General features: G+C 35.9%; 2 protein-coding genes across 5 annotated transcripts; both read left to right on the top strand.

Moving 5' to 3' along the window:
* The first annotated feature begins 7,016 nt into the window (after nucleotides 1–7,016).
* On the top strand, nucleotides 7,017–10,353 carry LOC105159941 (binding partner of ACD11 1). 3 transcript variants are annotated; one of them, XM_011077171.3, is made up of 5 exons: nucleotides 7,017–7,152; nucleotides 8,337–8,472; nucleotides 9,005–9,080; nucleotides 9,441–9,554; nucleotides 9,679–10,353. In XM_011077171.3, exons 2-5 carry the CDS (start codon nucleotides 8,357–8,359, stop codon nucleotides 10,105–10,107), a joined length of 735 nt encoding a protein of 244 aa, XP_011075473.1. In that variant the 5' UTR covers nucleotides 7,017–7,152; nucleotides 8,337–8,356; the 3' UTR covers nucleotides 10,108–10,353. The 3 variants fall into 3 exon arrangements, with proteins under 3 accessions (XP_011075473.1, XP_011075475.1, XP_011075474.1); XM_011077173.3 differs by having other exon boundaries at nucleotides 7,029–7,155; XM_011077172.3 differs by lacking the exon at nucleotides 7,017–7,152 and adding an exon at nucleotides 7,261–7,529.
* Nucleotides 10,354–12,023: 1,670 nt separating this feature from the next.
* SUT2 (sucrose transporter 2) lies at nucleotides 12,024–19,314 on the top strand. 2 transcript variants are annotated; one of them, XM_011077169.3, is made up of 14 exons: nucleotides 12,025–12,551; nucleotides 13,838–13,903; nucleotides 15,157–15,255; nucleotides 15,340–15,404; nucleotides 15,494–15,578; nucleotides 15,678–15,711; nucleotides 16,442–16,541; nucleotides 16,750–16,825; nucleotides 17,293–17,652; nucleotides 17,779–17,922; nucleotides 18,071–18,304; nucleotides 18,453–18,516; nucleotides 18,597–18,640; nucleotides 18,797–19,314. In XM_011077169.3, exons 1-14 carry the CDS (start codon nucleotides 12,285–12,287, stop codon nucleotides 18,965–18,967), a joined length of 1,809 nt encoding a protein of 602 aa, XP_011075471.1. In that variant the 5' UTR covers nucleotides 12,025–12,284; the 3' UTR covers nucleotides 18,968–19,314. The 2 variants fall into 2 exon arrangements, with proteins under 2 accessions (XP_011075472.1, XP_011075471.1); XM_011077170.3 differs by lacking the exon at nucleotides 13,838–13,903 and having other exon boundaries at nucleotides 12,024–12,551.
* The last annotated feature ends 3,498 nt before the right edge of the window (nucleotides 19,315–22,812 follow it).

Here is a 22,812-nt window from a genome sequence, read left to right as displayed (position 1 = left end):
GTGAAAAGAGCTATGATGCGAAATAAAAGAGCTATGATGCGAATTGAAAGAGCTATGATGCGAAATGAGATTGATGAGCCGGCTGTCAAGGGGATTCACTTAAATTTATATGACGGTGAGATTGAGTTGACGGGAAAAACACGATATCACCTTCTGGTAAGCAAACTAGGGAAAAAGGAAGTTTAATTGATTATTTTATTGTGAGACAGCTATGTGGTGTACTACAATTGATTATGTTGGAGTTAAATTGACTGTAATCCATGCATGTTGCCTACTTGTCATGTTTGGGCTGTGTTTGATGTACATATATAGATAGGGCTGATTATTTACTTACTGAGTGGCAGGCTCATCCCTCTGTTGACGTTTTCTTTCAGGAGTAGAGTTTGAGGTATCTGACTGTTGAAGAATAGGTCTACGCACTATACTCAGTCAGGTCGGGCCAGTATGCTGTTTCTCCTTTTTGTCAGCTAGAGTACAAATCTTATTTTGTTTGTATAGAGAACGTAGGAGTGGAGATTAACTGCGGTGGACTACTCGTGGTGTTTGATTTGTATATATGATGTTGTGGGTTGATTATGTTGTTATGACGTTGGGGTTACGTATTCATATGGATTAAATTATTATGTGCATTTATATTTATAAACACAGGGATTGCTATAAGTATGACGTTTAGGGTAGATATAGCCCTTGTAGCGAAGGGGGTGCTACAGTTTTGTTGAGGCGTGAGGACAAGACCTTTGATGTATAATGCCAAGGGAAGTAAAGAGGGTGTGACAATGAGTATTCACAAATTCGGTTCCATTGTCGGATCTAAGTTTCTGTACTTTGGTGTTAAATTGTGTAAAGACCATATTAAAGAAAGTGGTGAGAATTTGACACACTTGGCTTTTGTGTTTGAGCATATAAGTCCATGTTCCTCTACTAAAATCATCAGCAATAATCAAGAAATAATGGCATCCCCCTAAAGTAGGTGTTTTATAGGGACCCTAAAGATTTAAGTTGAACAAGTTCAAAAGGCTGTTTAGACTGTATATTGCATGACGAAAACAGTAAGTGATGCTGTTTAGCCATTGGACAAATGGTACATTCACTATCAACACCTGAAATGTTCAATGTAGGGACATGTCTAAGTACATTTATAAAGGTGTGTCCAAACCTCCTATGCCACAAGGCTTTATTACAAGAGTAAGTAGTAGAAAAAACAATATTTATAGAAGTATAGGTCTCAATGGTTTTAGAATCAAATGAGTTGTTGGATAGGATATATAGGTTTCCTTGCAGCTTCCCTACAACCAGAATGCACTTAGTCTGCTGGTATTGTAAAAAACAACAAGTGACGTGAAAAATAACTTCAATAGTAGAGGTAGAACAGAGTTTAGGTGTTGATAGTAGATTAAACTTGAAGTTTGGAAACAAGCAAAACGTTTGCAAGTGTTAAATCTTTATGTAAAGAGGTAAAACAAATGTGGGTGACATGCTGTGTACTCCCATCAGGAAACTGAACAAGAGTAGGATGAAGTGAGGGTGAGAGATGTGTGAGAATATGTTTATGAGAGCACATGATTAGTTGCACCAGTGTCGACCATCCAAAAATCTGCAACATTATCACCTAAGCTAGAAAATGCATAGCTCTTACCCGCAAAATCATCAAGCTGTGTAAAGTTGGCTTGCAATGGATTCTGCTGTAAAAGTTGTTTTTCTGCCCTTAGTAGCTTTGCCAATTCTTGTAACAAAGCATCCCTATGATCTGATTTGTTCTGTGGTGTTTTTCCTTCCTCCAAGTCCGCGTTAAAGCCCCTCACCACTACAATATCTCTCTTTCTTTTATCACTAAGTTCCTTATACCAATTTGGAACTCCATGAAGCTTGAAGCAAGTGTCTCTTGTATGTCCTTCTCTGTTACAAACATCACAATGTTGATTCCTTTTATTCCAATAGGTGCAGCATTGACTGCCTCCATTATTTCATAATCTTTTTTAGCGACAACCTTAACTTGCATTGACCAGTGTTTATTCCTTCCATGTGCACTCCTCTTTGCTTTTCAACCCTCAAAACCATAGAGTAAGCCTTGTTAATCGTGGGAATTGGATCCATAACTAGTAATTGGTTTTGTAGATGATCAAATGTATCACTTAATCCCATTAAAACTGTATCAGACGACTGAAAATGGCCTGACCGGTAGCAGTTTTTTAGGCTCCACAATTACATCCACCACATGTACATTGAGGAGTGGGCATTAATACATCTAATTCATCTCATACCTGTCTCAATATGGTGAAATACTCCACCACAGATGTATTCCCCTGGCTCAAGGAAGCTATTTTTGCTGAAGTTGGTAAAGTAATGTTCCATTCCACTCGCCATATCTTTCAGCCAGATCTAGCCACAACGTCCTTGCAGACTTAGTATACATAAAGCTTGTAAATATCTCCTTAGACGTCAAGTTCAAAATCCAAGTGGTGACCATATTATCGACACGAATCCACTGCTCAAAATGCACATCAGTCGCATTCAGTTTCAAAGACGTACCATCAATTAAACATAACTTCATTTTGGCTTGCAGCCCTCTATATAGCATGACACCAAGTCAAATAATTGTTTTTGGTTAGCAAGGTACTCAAGAGGATCATCCCAGGGTGATCTAATCCATGGAGTTGTAAAGTTTCTGGCAACGGTTGTCTACTGGTTGTTTTCGCCGGCGCCGGTTTTCTGCTACCTTCAGCTGGTCCACCATCGTCTGCGGACGAAGCAAAAATTAGAGGTAGAATGAAGCACAAAAACTACGTCTAGTATCCAGAGACCTTCATACTAAAGCTCTGATACCATGTGCAATATCAAAATTCTTTATATTCCTTACAGAATCCATGGGTATTAAAACAGAAATGCTAACAAGATGTATGGAAATATATGGAGTGTATTTCCTTCAAGCTTGTTTTGGAAAAATGTGTTAAACAGGAATTTATATACAGGAGTCAAGACTAACTACCAGCTAACAACCTCTAGTTAAGAAAATGTAATACACTAACTAGAAAATACAAATTGAGAAAACACGGCTTCACATAAACGCGACAACAACTAACAAAATAAACAGTCTTCGTCTTCTTCGTCAGACTCAAACTTGGAATCCTTTGTCCTGGAATCACACTTCTACAATCATTCTAGCTGATGTGGTTTCGATTTTAGTAAAAGGATGAAATGAAAATTTTACCTACGACACAACTATACACCAGGTGAAAACACAATTTACAAATAGGTTTCTTGGTATGTGTGAGGGATCAAATCAATGAATAGTCATCCCTCTAAAAAATTATCTTTTTAGTATTTATAGAGGTGTTGGAATTTTTGTAGTATGGTACGGTGTATGTATTTATTGTATGAATTATATATATAAAAATTATTTTTTTGCCCTTATTGAATGTGTATTAACAATATCTCCATCATATAACCCCCCACTCTTGGATGAAATATCTAATGCTGGTGTAGTATTTTGTCCGAGAGTAAGAAGACACAATAAGTATTTAGGGCTTTAACTTAGTTTGAATAATTATTTGTCTCAATATTAAACTAATTAACAAGCCCAACATTTATGACCCAAGCCCACTATTGTTATTGAAGGTGGCCCGAGCCATTGGGTCGGACGATGGTGATTCGCGAGTCCAGCTGGCGGTTCGCACCCACCTCGAGTCCAGCTCGAGCCCTCCTGGTGGTGCGGTGCACCGGGCACCAGGTGGTGCAGCTCGAGGCACTAGCGGTTCGCACAGCCTCTCCAGCTCGAGCCTAAGGCTCGAATCCTCAAGTGCTGGAAGGAGGTGCATATTGTTGCGTCCCATGGGTTTTGAACCCAAGTTAAAAGATGAAAAATGATGACTTCAACCACTACAACATTAAGTATCTTTTGTTAATTTTTGTTCTCATTTTCTATTAGTAGAGGTTATTCAGAGTTATGCCATTTGTTTTAATCATTCTTTGCACCGAATCATTTCATTTGTTTTGAGGAATTCGACGTCATCTTTGAGAGATGAGACTCCTCGTAAACAATTCTTATATGTGGTGACGGAGCATCTTGGGGTGAATTTCTTTCGACTCACATGGTCAGACATTTTGGCATGTAACTTGGTAGTATTCCATAAGTATAAATGTAGTCACTCCACTTATTCAATTGCTGTTTTGTTCTCTTATGACTTTATTTTCGTCGGATATTGCCTCAAGGGATGTTTTTGCTCATGCCCCAAAGTTGGATTTTTACCAACTTCGGGAGGATGAGGGAAAAATTTTTCGAGTCCAATATTTTTTATGAGGGGACATTGCCTCAAGGATTTTGGATAAAGGGATGTTGCCTCAAAGAATACTTCATGTCCCGAAGTCGGTCTTTTACCAACTTCAAAGGGATGTAAAGTTTTTGTGGCAACATAATTGACAGGGATCTCAATAAAGTTCCGTGTATGGGGTCCCGGACCAATAGCGACTTTTGCCTATATGGCAATGACGACTTTTGCCTCTAGGGTCCTCTTGAAATTTCAAGGATCTCTACGTGTAAATTAATATGGATTGTTAGGACTACGACAAGAAAACTAACTTCATTACTTAAAATTCGGAATATAATATTTTAGGGGAAATCAAAAGGGGAGAAAAATATGTTAAGTTACTACTCGAGTTTTCTCCTATTACAAGTGAATAGCCAAAAAATAATTTTTCCTACTACGTGAACTTAAGGTCACTCCTTCGTGGCTTGCTGATCTTTTTGAGGGATGACTCCTGTTGTGGGATAATTATCATCATGAGGAGTTGACAAATTGACGTCCTTGTGGATAGTGGTTGATATATTCCTTCAAATGTCCCCACTGGATTAATTTTTCTATCTCATTCTTCAAGTGATGACGTTCCTCCGTCGTGTACCCCTTGTCCTGATGAAAACAACAATACTTATTGAATTTGAGTCTCTTGGGATATCTTTCATCTTTGTCGACCATTGACTGATTAGCCCTTGTTGTTCCGCCACAACTAGTATTTCCCCCCTAGATGCATGCAAGGGGGTGTAGTGTGCGAACCCCGTTGGAGGTACATGTTTGCGCTCCTCCTTCTTTCTCGATTCTTTTTCCTCTTCTTGACCTTTCCTCTTGACGCCAAGGGAATTGTCTGCAACATTGGACTCCCTGATTCTAATATATTTTTGTAATCGCATAGCAAGTCATTTAGAGAGCTAAGGGCTTTTCGGCTATGGATTCTTTGAATCTTCCTGGTTGAAAATTTTGTTGAATTATGTTGGCCAATAACTCGTGATTGACATGCGGCACATCATGCACTGACTCCACAAACCTTTGAACATAATCTCTTAACGACTCATTTTCTCTCTGGCGAATGGTGAACAAATATACAACCGTTTTTGAGACTTTCTTGTTCATAGAGAAGTGATGCAAAAACACATTGAGTCAACTGCTCGAGACTGGAGATAGTTCCAACTGACAGTTGGTTGAACCACGCTAAAGCATGTTTGGAGAGTGTAGTGCGGAGGACCTTGCAATAGGTAGCCTCACTCAAGTCTTACCAATCAATATTAGCATAACGGATCCCCTGTTCCATCATATTCTGGAAGATTCGATACTTTGATGCCCGCTGGAAGTGCTTCGGCTAAAATTACAAGGGAAAAAGGGCTTCACCGAGGGGGGACAACCCATGGCAAATAGTGATCCTCGGTTTTTGATCTTGGGTCCGTGCAACCTCAGGTCAAAAGATTCTGTTGTTGACTTCCTCCCGCCTCTGCTCCTCCTCCTCGGGAGCCAAGGATAATTCTCGACTTCTGCGAGGGGAAGGAGGGGGCGAATTCTCAAGCTCTTGCACTACAAATTGGGCCATGGGTTGTGCCGCTGCTCGAGTAGATGCGTCGCAAATTAGGGCCAGCAAAACTTTTTGTCAGTTGGATCATCAGTTCTTAAGGCAGAGCTTTCGGCGGGAGTGCTCTCCCGGGGGGCGCGGGCGGAGATTGTCAATGTGGCTGGGGGATCTCCCCATTGAGGGGTACTTGTTCATGGGTTAGGGGAGTTACCTCCTATAGTGGCGAGTGTTCACGAGACGGGTCTTGTTCCGTCCCGTTCACTTGAGCTTTGCGGATCACGTCCAAATTGTGAAAGTCACGACCCGAGACCTAGTTTGCTTACTCAGTGTCGAGGCAAATGTTCCCACAGACGGTGCCAATGATGTGGTTGTGATTTTACCGAAATGATGAAATAGAAATTTTACCTACGACACAACTACACACCAGGTGAAAAATACGTTTTACGAATGGATTTCTTGGTATGTGTGAGGGATCAAATCAATGAATAGTCCTTCCTCTAAAAAATTATTTTTTTGGTATTTATAGTGGTGTTGAAATTTTTGTAGTGTGATAGGGTGTATTCATTTATTGTATGAATTATATATATACAAATTATTTGTTTGCCCTTCTAACTGAATGTGTATTAGCAATATATACATCACTAGCTAATTAATTGGCTCACCAAACACTAACATTAATTACTAGCATTTTATTGGCTTCACAATCAGATTTTATCGAAATAATTTAAGAATCTATTTTCAAATAAAATCTAATATTTTATAAATTCTAATTGATAAAAATTATAATAAGATGTATGATCATATAAAATATTTTGAATAAGTTAGTCAAACACCCTTTAATTAATTAAATTTTTAGTCATTATTTCTTCAAATATTTGGTGGTTGGCCTAATTAATTGACTTCGATACTTATCGTACCTTGGCACACACTAAACTGCCTATATACACCAATATTTTTTTCATCTTCTTTTAATTATTTTCATATATAATTGCGTAAAATTCATTTCAAGAATGAAGATTTAGGGGGAAGAAAAAGATTATTATATTCAATAATTGTGAGCAAAAATAAAATTTTAGTTTAAAGAATTGAGAAAAAAATATTTAAGTGATCAATAAAGTGTGAATTGTTAGCAATCCCAATTTTGGGGACAAAATGTAAATAAACTAAAGTCGAGGGACCCAAATGGAAACTAATTTGAGACCCGTGCATATAGTGAGCTGAAAATCGAACGCCTTGAACTTTCAGTTCAACTGTCTTTTTCTTCACGAAGCTTCATCTGCAAATCGCCCAAATTTCTCCTCTATTTGGGTAATAGGAAAGGTGGTAAATTGCCGAAATTACTTAGATTTTCTTGAAAATTGAAGTTTTACGTCGAAATATTTTTTAGTTAATCGTGCGATTTGTGTAGTTTGATGGTTTCAGGTTCAGATTATAGCTTCTTTGTTAGTTTTGATTAACTGGGATCATTATTTTTTCTTTTTCTTTTTTTTTTCAATTTTCATCTTGCTTCTTGAACGTGATATTGTACAAATTGAGATGACAAGTTTCCTGTTTGCATTAAATTACTGATATAGAATTTGCGTTTATTGTTTAAATTTTGAATGTAGACTTTTTAATCTGTTGAGTTGAGAATTTTCTTGAGTGATCGGTATTTGTCGAGAAGCTACGTTGAGTGTGCTGAAATTTGAAGATATCTGGTGGGTATTTTTTATTTGTGTATGGAGATAATATGTTCAAGCTTTTAGTGTTTCCCGTTCTTGTTTCTCGTCATGTTTAGGTCAAGATTCGTTTGTGTTAAGCCTAATGTTTTCATGATTGATTGATTTAAAAAAAAAAAAAAAAAAGATGAAGCAAAAGTAGGAGAATATTTTGCGCAGTGTTTGCATAATTTTAAAATTTTTCCTCCTGCTGATCATGACTGTACATTTGCTTATGTAACTGAACGCATCTGAAGAAAGATATTTCCGTGGGCAAAAAGTAGCATAAGGGTTAGAAATCTACTTTACAGCTGATTAATTGGTTAAAATATCAATTCGACGAAGACCCATTTCAAGTGTGGTCAGATTTGCAGATGACTTTGTTTGAATATCCTTGCTTTAGCTTTAGAGGGAGGGGTGATAACCAAGTCTGCTACCAAGAAATTAATGTTGATTGAACTCAAACAAAAGTTAGCTGTTCAACCTATGTATACACTCGTTATTATTTTGGTTTTCATAAATTAATTGACTGAGAAACAAAATTGTAGGTTGAAAGTAAATCTTGCTTACTGATGCACTGCCCTAGTTTCTGATTCTTGCAAATACCTCATATACAAAATGACTGAGAAACATAACCTATGTATGTATGAACTCTAGAATCTACATTAATCTGACACCAGAACAGTTTTGAAGCCTACGTCGGCCTTTACTTCTGGTTGTGGAGATAGTTGGTCTCTTGGTGCCTATGGAGTTGTTTGCAGTAATTTATTTGTAATAAGGCAACTAAGTCATCTCCTTCTTTTCCAGGAGCACTTGTTTGGTGGAAAATGAGCCCCACTGGTTATACAGCAGAAGTTACAAGCTTGTCTCCTAATGCGACAGAGAAGGATGTTTATGATTTTTTTGCTTTTTGTGGTGCGATCGAACATGTAGAAATTGTCAGGTACTCCTCTGTATGATAAGGCCATATTACCTTGTATTCTGTTAATGGTGTGATCCTTGTGAGCTGTATGAATTATTCATGCAAACATGTAGAAATTTACCAGTTACTCTTTGGAATATTTACTTTCAATGAAAGTGTTTGGCTTGCGCTATTTCATGATTCTTCTAAATGTCAGGAGCTCCTCCTGACCGGCTGCTCTAACACACAAAACTAAAATTATCTGTTCTAGGAAAAAGTTTCGACAAGAATAGGGAAAAGAAGCGAAATGCGAACAATTTAATTATTATGGGAATGCAAGAATATAAGTTAGTATTTTAATATTGGATTTAACTTTGATATCTTCTGAGTAATTAATAGAATAACAGTACCTTTTTCCATGCAAAGTGTATGCATTACTTCTCTTGCATGACTGTTAAAAGAAATTACTGCTAAAACTTCTGTGAAGTGTTCATTTTGCTTTCTATATCTCATTGTTTGATCTCTCGTTGCTATTACCTTACTTGATATGCTTTTTGTGGTTCTGGAATAATAGAGCTGGTGAATATGGATGCACAGCTTATGTTACATTCAGAAATTCTCATGCTCTGGACACTGCCGTCCTTCTCAGTGTAAGGCGATTTGTAGATGTTTTATCTGGCTAATGGCTAATAAGTAACTATGTGTAGCATCTAAGATTTGATCAGTTGCCTGGAAAAATATTGCAGCTAATGCATACACGAGGAAGGTAATAAAAGAAGAAAGAAGATGACCATTTTGAGAATGATTGAAATGGTCACTGTTAATGTGTTGGTAACAATACATATTATGGAGAGAATTAGTTTGGGTTCAAGATGCTGACGTTGCGTACTTTTATGCTTTCCATCAGACTTCTGCATTGCTATTAGTATTTATCTATTTTCACGTGCTTTGTCTTCATTGATTTCGTCCCCCCATTGCTTTTATATGTTGAAGTTAAATGCTCATATTAGGGAGCAACCATTGTGGATCAACCAGTATGCATAGCCAGATGGGGACAGTATGAAGATGACCATGACCTCTGGAATCATTCTTCATGGCGTATTGAAGATGAAAGTAGTACAGCTGTAATTTTCTTTCTCTATTCAGTTGATAATGTATATGAGTATTAGATGGTCTTGGTTTGTTGAGTTTAAACTATTTGGCTGCCACTTTTTGGTCACTGACACAAATATTTACTGATGTCAACAGGATTCTCAAGGCCCCCGAGTTGTTCCTTCTGCTGGGGAAGCCATGTCATTGGCTCAAGATGTAGTCAAAACGATGGTAGCTAAAGGATACGTACTCGGAAAAGATGCATTGGGCAAGGCAAAAGCATTTGATGAATCTCATCAGGTATCAGCAACTGCAGTAGCCAAGGTTGCAGAGTTGAGCGAAAGAATCGGTCTGACAGATAAGATATTTGCTGGGGTTGAAGCCGCCAGAATTGTGGACCAGAGGTACTGCATTTCCGATACTACAAAATCAGCAGTGGCTGCTACCAGCAGGACTGCAGTTTCTGCAGCAAATGCTGTGGTTAATAGTAGTTACTTCTCTAAGGGAGCTTTATGGGTATCCGGTGCTCTAAGCCGAGCTTCTCAAGTTGCTGCCGACTTGGGTAGTCGTGGTGTTAACAAATGAAAACCTTTGGCCCAGTATAGTTTTATTCCGTGCATCATTGTGTAGCTGTTCTTGATGTGAGCTCATCCTGTATATACTTGGTGTTGGTATACTATAGATCTTAGGCACTGTAGGAATTCTTGTTCCCCTCTTCACAGTGCGCTTCCTGCATGGTTTAACTTGCGGACAATTACAGATTCTTTGGAGCTGTATCGTTACATGTATGGGTTCTCGAAGACTTACCAATCCAAAAACCTTCATCTAATACTCTATTTCTTAAGGGGTAGGAATATTTAGAAGACATCTCCTGATAACTTTGCGTAGTACACAAAAATTCACTATTTTGTAATTTTATTTTATTTAACACTGTAGTTAGAACTTATAGTTAAAATAAAATTAAGTATTTAATAAGTTTTAAATACATATTATGAAATTATAAGATACTGTAAATAAATTTAGTCAAACACCCTCTAAATTGCACGACTAATCAATTCATTAAAAAACAGTTATGAATGTAGGCAACAAATAAGATGATGATAAATTCTTTGAAATGTAAATGAATCATGTGTAATTTTTTTTTTCTTCTATTATGCACACATTCAAATTCGAACATAAAATTTTCTGCAAAAAAATCATGAGTTTAATTCATTGTCTATTCGGGCATTAAATCGGGTATAATTATTTTTTAAAAAATTAAAATCGGGTATGATTTGGTATTCCTAGCGTCAACGGTATGTGTCGGTGCCATCACGCTTCATTTGTTGAAAAGCCGCTCCTTAGCTCTCACGCCTGCTATTTCCTTTATTACGGAACGCGACTTTAAGACAAGTCAGTAGTCAACAGTAACACAGAGCTTTCATTTCAACATATGGGTCTGGGGGAAGTTGAATCAGTCCATAACCCTGCCCGTTTTGTTTATCCATTTCCTGTTCATCATCCTCTACCCGGTTTTATCATCTGCCTCCTTCCGTGCCCGATTCTCTATACACACTTGAATGTAATCAATTTAACTTATTAGCATTTAAAAATAATTTAAGAATCGAATATGATCCTCAATTATAACATCAAATATGTTTCTAATTCAAATACCTTGAAAACTTATTCATCTTATAGGATATAAGGTATATATAATTTATAATTGTTTTTATAGATGTGGCACACGACGAGATTCAAATTACGTAATGGGCCAGTTCGATTCAAAAGCGGCATAGACCAATTCAAAAAGGCCCAACTCAGGACTACCTCACTACTATTTATGGGCAGTCCTGAGCCTTTAAGTGGGCCCCAATCGAATCCATTTTTAATTCTAGACTCAGCTCATGAACTAGCTCGGTTGAGGTTCGGATCAAGTCCAAATCAAGCCCCCATCAAGTCTAAATGTGTTTGTTTATTTTTTTATACTAATGAGGTTTTCTTATAATTATAATTATTTTTAAAATAAATAAATAATAAATTAAATCATACAAAAAATTGTATATAGAAAAGTAATTGTTAAAAAATATTATAATGAACTTAAAAAAAAAGGCCCAATAGGGCACTGGGTTAGACTGGTTTTAGGTATTGGTTTTTAGGACCAGGTTGTCCCAAGCGTATTTAGGCCGAACCAACCTATTTTTTTTTGTTGATTCAATTCGATCTTTGTTGGGTTAGCCCAATCCGACCCACTGTGTATTTTAAGATTAAATCAATACTTTATTATACGAGATATTGATCAATTTAATTTTGTATGATTTTAGCAGTTTTATTATAAAAAAGACCTTTCGTTAGGGAAAAAAAATCTTAAACTTATAAACCAAAACAAATTACTCGTTTACAACCAAATGATATAAGTCTTTTTAGAGAATAAATAAATTATGATATCTAATTCAAACTTATTAGTGGTTCATATACTTTGTGTACTTATTCAACTTATAGATTTCAAGTTGGGCAAGTATCCATTTTGATTTGGATCGGATCCGGGTCCAACCAGTTCCAATCTCAAAGATCAACAAACAGGCGATCAAATTCATCTGCAGCGGCATTCCATAACATCTCAACATCCACAAACCCAAAATCACCCGTCCAATTTTTGTCTCTCGCTTTTTCCTTTAGTTTTCCTCAAATTATAAATCACATTTTCAAAAACCCTGGTTGTTTCACCAGATCGTAATACAATTTCACTTCGCTTATGTAAATTAACAGAATAGTTTCACAGAGCAATGGACGCAGTGTCGATCCGAGTACCGTACAAGAACCTGAAGAAGGAAGTGGAACTAGTAGCCGCCGATGAATCACCGCGGCGGCGCTTTTCAGGGATCCATGACTCATCTTCGCCGCACGGATTATCAGGCGGTGGTGTTGTGGATCAGCATCAAGCGCCCCCGAATCATTGCAGCTTATTGACGTTGATCCTCAGTTGTACGGTGGCTGCGGGGGTACAGTTCGGGTGGGCCCTTCAGCTGTCCCTCCTCACTCCTTATATTCAGGTGAATGCGCGCTCGGTTAAGTCTGCAGTTAGGGTGTAATTGTGCAATTAGAAGTGCATAGCTTGTTACTGTGATATGTTGTGGATTCTGTTGCATTTTAGTATAGTTGATTGGACGTGGTTTGATCAAGTAGATATATGATGTTGCGTGTCAATTTATGATGAATGTTTATTGAATACATTATCCATAAGCTAAACCCTGAAGTTTTCTAAAATGAATTTAGTACAGCAAAAGGTAGAACAAATCAGCAGATCTTGGAATGTGTAAATTTAAGTGATTATTTTTCTTTATTGTCCTTCACTTATTCTAATTTGAATATGGGCTCCTAACTAATGAGCACTAAGTGTTGATTCTTCTTTTGTTATCGGTTAATGATTTGACAATGCTTATTTTTTCTTTTATTATTTCTTGAACATCACAAAGACACTGCTGCCTTCAACTTGCATGAGGGTCTGAGAAGATATAGAATAAGGGAAGCAAGGTTTGTGTTGCCTCCCTACTTTGGGTGTTCCGTCTAACATGCTCAGTTTCATTGAATTGTTTAACCTTATTTGGTTAATTGGGTTGTATGGTGGTACAAAAGCAAATGTGTAACCAAAGCCATATTTGTTTTGGTAATTAATGTGTAACCAAAGCCTGCTGATCCATATGCTGGAATTCTTACAGTCATTAATCGCATACTCAGGCTCAAAAGTACATTTAGTCAAGATTTTATATTTGTTGCAGTCACTAACCATAATTCAGCTCACAGAATGATTTTATATTTGTTGCAGTCACTAACCATAATTCAGCTCACAGAAACACCACATTACAAATTAAGAAAAGAAAATGATAATGGTTGAGAGCCGTCGATGTGGGAAAGGAAAATAGTGATTCATTTTATGACCAAACATTGCTTGTATTGGGTGCCTCTCTCTCTTCTTATACTGATCGATGTAAAACCTTGTGACTTTCCCTCATTTAGGTGTGCATGTAGCAATTCTATTACTTCATAATTGAAGTAGTTACAGCCTACAGAGAACTTTTGTGTGGCTTTGTTACCCATCTACTATATAATTCCTTGTGTGAAATGTCTGACTTTTTATGATAGTCATTTTCTTGTCCATTAGCATGTACTATGTTTCTTCACAATCTGTTTCTTAAAAGCATTAACATACACCTTTATAGTGCTGACGGAGTTTCCGCTGTATGTGTTGAAGTTTGTGAGGATACAGAAGAAGTCGTTTGTTTCTGTTTGTTCATTCTGTTTTCCTCTTTGGTTGACTTTGCTTTGTGTTTTTGTGCAGACGCTTGGTATAGGACATGAATTTTCTTCTTTTATATGGCTTTGTGGTCCAATAACAGGCCTTGTGGTATGTGGTAACACCATTTTGTTTCAACTTTTACAAGTTCTTGTTTTAGTTTTGTGTTAATGTGGATGCTGAGTTGCAAGTTGCTCTGTTAATCTCATTGAATTGTAAACAAACTCATGGTGTTACTTACAGCTACAAGTATGTTTACAGACATCTGACAGATTGAGAATTTAATTCGAAAGCTCTTTTCTTGTTTCTTAAAATGTTTACTCTCCTCTTTGGAATTTATCTTCTGCTGTCAATTTATTTAATACTAACAGAAATCCTGATATTGGAACATGTGCAGTTATAATGGTAGGTCATAAATGAAATTTATGGACTCTTAGGTTGTTGCTGTTACAACTACTTAATTGTACGAGTGAAGCATGTATAAAAGTTTTCAGTCTTTACAATGAGGGATCTACTCTTTTTTATTGATTTTGTATGAGAACTTGCTTATTTGTGACAGTGGAATCTCAAGATGCAGAAACACCAATAATTCAAGGAACTGTGGACTTGATGTTGTTTCCCTCATTAGTGGAACTTCTGACCTTAAAAAGAGAACTCTTGTAGTTCTTGTTATTTAGTCAATTTATGCCACTTAATACTTTTTTCTTCCTAAATTGCTACCACCATGCATCGAATTAAGCTTCTAAGTAATTTCTAACTCATCTCTACTACAATTCGTCCTGTTTTTTGATACTAGACGTGGGCTCCTTTTTTAAATACTCTTAGTAGTTCTCTGGTTGTGCTTACATTGAATCTTTAAAAATATTAAGGTACTTCCATGTACTAAACACCGGTTTGGAATTCTGTTGCCTACCTCTTTTAAGCTAAACATTGCTCGAATGAAAAATATATTCTGCTGCAGGTGTAATCTGTAACCAAACATTTTCTATGGCTTTTTTGTATTAGTCTTTCAATCGAGTTGGGGTACAGTTTCCATGGAAATTAAAGTACTGTGGGTTTTCCTTTATATGGTCCAATACTGGACGTTTCTTTGTCCAATGTATAAGTTGTCACAGTAGCGTATTTTTAACTGCTGAAGAAGGAACAGTTTGGAGTGTTAAAGTCAAAGTTCTATTGTACGTAATGACATTTCAAACCTGGAAAGATATTGAACTGCTGAAATGTAAGGAGATTTAGGAACAAATGACTAACATATTTGGTGACATAAACTTTGATGCTGACTTATTGATAAAATGCACTTCGACTTTCTAACCAACCTTAGGTTGTATCAATTCCTTGGATAATTTAATACTACTGCCTTTCAGGTTCAACCGTGTGTTGGAATATGGAGTGATAAATGCTCTTCAAAATACGGAAGAAGGAGGCCATTTATTTTTGTTGGAGCTCTCATGATCTCTGTTTCTGTATGTATATTGAGATTTTCATATTTTCTGTTTTGTGGTTGAGGGCTATTCATCATACCAGCTAAACTAAGTTGTGTAATATAGGTCATAATAATCGGGTATTCTGCAGACATTGGTTACTTCCTAGGGGATACAAAAGAGCATTGCAGGTTTCATCAACTTCTTAGCCTTTATCTTGTTCATTTCCTCTTCTTTCTAAATGCGGAAAAATATGGTTAAACTACTCAACGAAATGCAGCACTTTTAAAGGTACTCGAACCAGGGCGGCTATTGTCTTTGTAATTGGGTTTTGGATGCTGGATCTTGCAAACAACACTGTGCAGGTAACATCTACCAAGTCATTTATACTCTATTTCCAAGGGATTTCCCAAGAACTACGATTTCATCTACAAAGACAAACACAAATGTTTTTAATTGTTTAGGGCCCAGCTCGAGCTCTCCTGGCAGATTTATCAGGTAAAGCCACCACTCTTCTTGTATCTCATCTGAACAGAATACAAGAGTTTACTGTTGGCCAAAATGATGTGCATAACTTGAACCTTCATAAGTCTGGTACCTCAGTTAACGCAACAATTTTGAGAGTAGGTCCAGTTAGATAGGAAAGGCTTCGTTTTCTTTGTCATCATTTTCATGAGAGAAAATGGGTGCTCATGCTTTTAATTTGTTAATTACTAATCTGGATTTTCAATTATTTTGTTTCTAACTCAATAATTAAAGAATAATCAATTTCACCTGTAGCCTTCTCTATGTCCTCATATCTTCGTCAACAAATCCTTATAATTCACAGTGCCTCTGGACCACTTCCTATTTTTTCTTCTCTTCTGACCCAACTCAACATACGCCCTGACATTTTTTCTGGATCAACATCAGTTTTATTTTGAAGTTTCTAAAACCCCAAACAATTGTGTTTACAAGAAACTGTCAAATATGCAACATTGTTTTACCGGCATTGCCTTTTTCATTATATTACGGCTTTGCGCTCTTTCTCTGTTGCTTGTTAACTCTTACCAGTCCAGCAATAATTGATGTGGAGTTGACGCTAAAGAAAACAAGAGTAAAATATCAGCCCCTTTACTTTGTTGAATTACTGAGTCTGCCATAACTATTTTCCTGTAAACATATTATTTGTACTACAAGCATGCTTCTTGAAATGGGTCATCAAAATATCTTCATCATCTAAATGTAGGTCCTGATCAGAGAAATTCAGCCAATGCTGTATTTTGCTCTTGGATGGCTGTTGGGAACATTTTAGGATTTTCTTCTGGGGCTAGTGGAAACTGGCACAGGTGAGACTTTTATAAGACAGTAAGTCTGATATAATGTTTGCTGTGAATGTTATATACTAGTTCGGATTTCTGTTATTCCTGTAAGATGATATGATTTAGTACATTTCAATCTGATGTAAGATTTATCATAGTGTAGCATTAATATATAAATATATATTGAATGAGCTAGTCTTTTATAAATTTGTCATATATTTGTTTTTGCATGCAGATGGTTTCCTTTCTTGACAAGTAGAGCTTGTTGTGAACCATGTGGGAATCTGAAAGCAGCTTTTTTAGTTGCAGTGGTGAGTAATTTGCTGGGTTGAGAGCCTAGGCTTTTGTGTATGAAGTTTTGAGAACACTCAATACAAGATATTATTGGCTTGTTATAGGTCAAGTGGCCTAGCGTTGAGAATGCCATTGAAAATTACAGCCCATTTTGATCGAGTTTTCATTTCTTTCTTACATAGATCTGAAAAATCTTGGGTCAAGGGCCCCGAAAGTCTTTGGGGGAACTATTATATTTGAACTTTTTGTCTTTTCCCGCTTATGTGAGTAGTTGCTGATTTACATCATTTTTCATATTTCAGCATGGTCTCTGTCAATTATTTGGTTTTTGCTATTTCTCGGTGAAGTTTTTCCTTGGTATAACTTTTGTATTCCTCATTTCTTATGTGAAAAATACCTATAGAACTCTTAATGCTCTATAAGATGGATATTCACTATTCTATTCTTAGATTATACCAAATTCTAAAACCCTGGCACTGTGCAGGTCTTCCTTTGTCTTTGTACACTTGTGACGCTCTACTTTGCAAAGGAAGTACCCTTGCCGCCAAAACAACCTCACCGAGTTTCAGATTCTGCTCCGCTCTTGGATGATGATGAGCTAAATGGATCTGACCTTCCAAAATCAAAAACTGATACAGAATTAAACCATTACGCATTGGAAATTAAGCCTGAGAGGCATTATTCGGTGGATAATGGTGATGGGACTGAAGAAAAAAAGAATCAGGAAAATGATGACGATGGTTTTACTGACAGCCCTGGGGCCGTTCTGGTAAATTTGCTAACCAGCTTGCGCCATTTACCTCCAGCTATGCATTCGGTGCTGATAGTCATGGCTTTGACTTGGGTATGTCTTTCTTAGAGTATAGAAAACTTTGATTCTGCGGGACTTCTAACGCATAGTCTTGTTTGACTGTCACTTTTATGATTTTCCTTTTGTCTAATTTTCGTCATTTTTTCCTGTTTCAAATAGTTGTCCTGGTTTCCCTTTTTTCTCTTTGACACTGATTGGATGGGGAGAGAAGTGTTTCACGGTGACCCAAAAGGAGAGGTTGCTGAAGTTGATGCTTATAACCAAGGTGTTAGAGAAGGTGCATTTGGTTTGCTATTGAATTCTGTAAGAACTCAAAATTGAGCACCATTAGTTCTACTTTCTATGAGTTCTAGTGGGGAGTTGAAAGAATTGATGCTTAGTATCTGGCAGGTTTATGCTATTGTGTGTTACTACTTTGAGGCCCTGTATTAATCCTTACCTTTGATTGCAGGTTGTTCTCGGCATCAGCTCCTTCTTTATTGAACCCATGTGCCAATGGATGGGAGCTAGACTAGTTTGGGCTAGTAGCAATTTTATTGTGTTTGTTTGCATGGCTGGCACAGCTATTATTAGCTTGGTTTCCGTGAGACAATATTCTGACGGGATTCAACATGTCATTGGTGCAACTGGATATACTAAAATTGCCTCTTTGGTTGTTTTTGCTCTTCTTGGCCTTCCTCTTGCTGTAAGTTGTTTGGTGCTATATTTACTAAATTTTATGTATTGTTCTTGCTTTACAGAAATGTACGACATTGAATTGCTCATCCCCATTTCTATGAGACAATATTGCCACCTAAAGTTTTTTGTTTTGATGCCTTTAAATCTCATTTTAGATCACTTATAGTGTGCCCTTCTCCGTCACTGCTGAGGTGACTGCGGATTCTGGAGGTGGCCAAGGTATGTTTTTTGTCTAATTTATTTTCTCTGCTAGCTGGAAACGTTATTTCTTTGACAGCAAATGCTGTATTTTTGTTCAGGACTGGCAATCGGAGTTCTAAATCTTGCCATTGTGGTACCTCAGGTAGTTACCGCTATGCCTCTCAATTATGGTTCTCCTGATAATGAGCAATGTAGCCATCTTGATAACCTATGCTTTGTTCTGCTACCTATCCTTGTGCAACATCAACATTTTCTTCATCAATTATGGTAAGCTTGATGAAATGTTCCTTCTATTTAGATGATCGTCTCCCTTGGTGCCGGTCCATGGGATGCTTTATTTGGAGGTGGCAACATACCAGCATTTGTCTTAGCATCAATCTGTGCCCTAGCAGCTAGCGTTGTTGCAGTTCAGAGGCTTCCAACTCTTCCAAGCAGTTCCTATAAATCAACTGGTTTCCATTTTGGTTGATCAAACATTTCCCCGGCTGATTCAACTTGCCAATACTTCCCACATGGGATGAATACCGACTTGTACACAACTACACAACCAGAACTCCGAGCATGCACATATTTGTTCTCTTGGAGATTCGAGATTCCACATATTCATTCATTTTTCTTTACCCGGAGGAATTATCTTGTCTATTTTATTACATCCAAAAAGCATATAGCCAAACCAATAGGTCTGTTTTGGGAAATACGACAATGCATAGGTCTGATATAGGTTACTGCTGTAATTTGCGTATGTGATCTAGCAAAAGATGGTTGACAAATCCATTTACATAGTAGGGATGTAATAAAAGTTTCAATCTTGAATACTGCTTGGTGTTGACAGATGAATACTTTTAGGAGAACACATCCGCAACAAACAACAAAACCAGAACCGTGATTGATACAAATGCCTACTGCAATTACTTCCATAGAGTACTCCTGAATTGCAGGTTGCCAAATCTCTTGTTCAAGATATCCTATAAGCGGTGTTTGAACAGGCAACTCGATAGAACTGTTTCTGGTCGAACCGTTACACGCACGTAACTTCAGGCATCATTACCAAATACTACCTTAAGACATTGTACTATTTCAAACAACATTATTAAGCATCTTTCCATGTTTATTCATTTGCCAACTTATGTCTCCATATGTGTATGATGAATGTAGTACCTTCAGAATCTTATATCACTTTCTTTAGGCAGATATCTGTCAAAAATGTTGGTTTCTTGCTTGCACTCAATGCCCACGGCGAATTTTCTTTGTCTGTTTGCATTTTGCAACTTGATTTTTTTCCCTTACAGTGAAGGGATTATTATTATTATTCTATGTCCTTTACTGCTCATCAGACAGTAGTTTACTGAACAAAACCATTTTTCAATCTTGTCAATGCTAATTGCATTGGAAACCTTTTTTCTGTCCGTTTGCGATTAAATAAATAATTCTCAGGGCTTCTACCAATATATTTTTTTCTTCGTGATTTGTGTTTATTTTAAAATTTCAAATTTGTTTGTTTTGATTCAATAGTGTTGAACTGGGGCCGAGGCTGAGCGTATTGCCAGCAAGAGACTTAGAAACAAACATGCATCGATGATCAGATGACAACCTGTTTCACTGATTGCCCATACACGTATACCTAAAGCACAAAGCTGCTGCATGCACTTCCATGCATGTACACAATAGAATTAGACCTTCTATGTTATTACAAATTGAATTACCATAAGCAAATTTCGACTTGAGCACTGGCACACAATAAATGTTGTATATATTATTCAACTCGATCACTAAAAGTTATTATTAACGACAAGAATTGACCTTCTTATCCACAACTAAAAGCCATAATATCATCGATCAATGCATTAATAACATATATAATGCAGATGTACAAGCTTCATTATCCAACCAAATTTTGATTTTCTTTTTAAAAAAAGAGTTAATATAAATAAAAGAAAAAGATTTAGATACATAAAAAGTGTAAGAAAGAGCAGTGGTTGAGAAATCATTATCACGAGGAAGAAAGGGAAGGGGAAGAGTGAAACATATAAAGGGCACATGGCCTTCAGTTTCTTCTGACCTCAATCCACCAAAACTTTGTAACTATGTGGACTGCAACAACAGTCACTCTCTCTCTCTCGCTCTCTCGTTTTAATTAATAAAAATGCAATCTTTTTGTAATTATATGCTCATAATTATCATTACCTAATATATATTTATATATATATAGAGAGAGAGAGAGAGAATAATTGAAATATGAAGAGCAGAGCAGATGGATCTTTTGGGGTTCCAACTAATAAAGTCATGTGATACAGTACTGATCCTAACTTGTCTTTGGCCTCTATGGAAATCAGCAATATGTGGGTCCCCATTTTTCACCCATTATCATCACCCATTTCAAAGGTTGGTGGGTCCCCCCCCCCCCCCCTATTCCACATTTGTCTATAATTAGGTCTCTTTGGTTTGCAACACCCTCCCTCCTCAATACACACATATATATATATATATATATATAATTGTTAGAATTGTGACAAGTACTAACTAATGATTTCTTCATGAAAAAAGAACATGTACTAATCAACCTCTCCCTCCATCTACCCTCTTGTCATTTATTATAATAGTAACATTTATATATAAGAGGTTTTTCATTCAATTTTACTTTTTTAATATCAATAAATTTCGTAAATTTGATTCATAAAAGAACTTATTTATTTAATAAAAATAAATATTAGAAACATTCAATCTAAAATATTTATATATTATTATACCAAATATTAAGAAAATGGAGTGTGATGACATCAATTATAATATACGTTTTTGTGTTATAACTTATATAACATTAATAAAATTAACATATGGTTATTAGAAATTCCATTTCTGATAATGGTTTTAGTTTGGATGATGAATTATTACCACCTTAATTAAGTAATGAAGTGGTTAATGATTGTGCACGTATGATCGGGTGCTCTAAAATCATTTTCTTATATATATATATATATATATATATGAACCATTTCTGAATATTTTAGTATTCGTTATTATGCTTTTTGTCAACTCTGTTTGATTTTTCATCTTCACCCCCACGTAATAACTGTTACCTAATGCCTATTACTACTGTGTAGTTGTTACTATTTAATGTTTAAAGGCCAAATTGTATTTTACCTATCGTGCTTTTTTAAAATAGTTAATTTTTTTTTTGTATTTTAAAATTAAGTAAAAGCCTTTTATGATTTTATATTTTTTAAAATCTTGCGCAAGACTCCTTTTCCATTAAAAATTAACAGAAGGTAGAGTGCACTCAAGGGTGGCGCGGGTAGACATGATTTTTTTTTTTTTTTACAGATTTTGGCATTTTTTTGCTGTTAATTTACAATAATACCTCTATAATGTGTTTAAAAAGTTACCGTGATCAAATGTACTTGTTTTTACTTTATTTTTAATAATTCCTTTTTTATTTTTATCCCTCTAAAAAGTAAATAATTTTGTTCTTAAATATATAAATTTAAATATTAAAATACCAAAAAAATGTAGATATTTTTTATAAAACTAATTATAATTTAAAATAAAAGTTCGATTAAATCATAGTAAAAAAATAATATATTAAGTTTATTTTTTGAAATTTAAATATTTATATCAATGTAAGTATTAATGAACAATAATAATACTTTATTAATTAATTTAAATTAATACTTAATTTAAACATATTTCAATAAAAGTTATTTACTATAAATAATATTTATATTTAAATTACTAGATCTCCTGCAGTGATCAATGAAGCCCGTGAGAGCTAGCGGGACTGATTTGCTAAAACCACCATCTACCTAATTTTCGTTTTCGCTAAGGAGTTCTTGATGCAATATTCAACATAGTGGTTTTGTAAGAGGAGTATAAGTAGGGGTGCGCGTCGGTCAGGTTTTGAAAATTTGGGTAGTTCAGGTCAGATATCCAAACTTTCGGGTAGTTATTTTAGTTACCTGATCCTGCCTCGATTTGATCAGGTACTCGACAGTCTAGTAACCAAAACTTTCCTTTTTTTAGAAAAAAAATAAGCACCATTTATTTTAATTTAATGTTACAAATTAATATAATATATATTTAAAAAAATAATTAAAAAATTAACTTAAAGTTGTATAAAATAGAAGTTGAAACATCTTCTGTTTTTTAAAATAGAAGCTGCTTCAGCTTCTATAGTAAAATAAAAGCTGAAATAGCTCCAACTTCAAATAAATAATAGAAGTTGTTTCAACTTCTATAAAAACAGGGTTGTTTTCGAACAGTCTCTGCTTTGTTAGTTTTTTTATTTTTTTTAAATTTTTTTTGAATATACAATTTTAA

This window comes from Sesamum indicum, linkage group LG4, assembly GCF_026168435.1.
Source record: "Sesamum indicum cultivar Baizhima isolate 11 linkage group LG4, ASM2616843v1, whole genome shotgun sequence".
Classification (NCBI taxonomy): domain Eukaryota; kingdom Viridiplantae; phylum Streptophyta; class Magnoliopsida; order Lamiales; family Pedaliaceae; genus Sesamum; species Sesamum indicum.
This window is presented reverse-complemented; position numbering and strand designations above follow the sequence as displayed.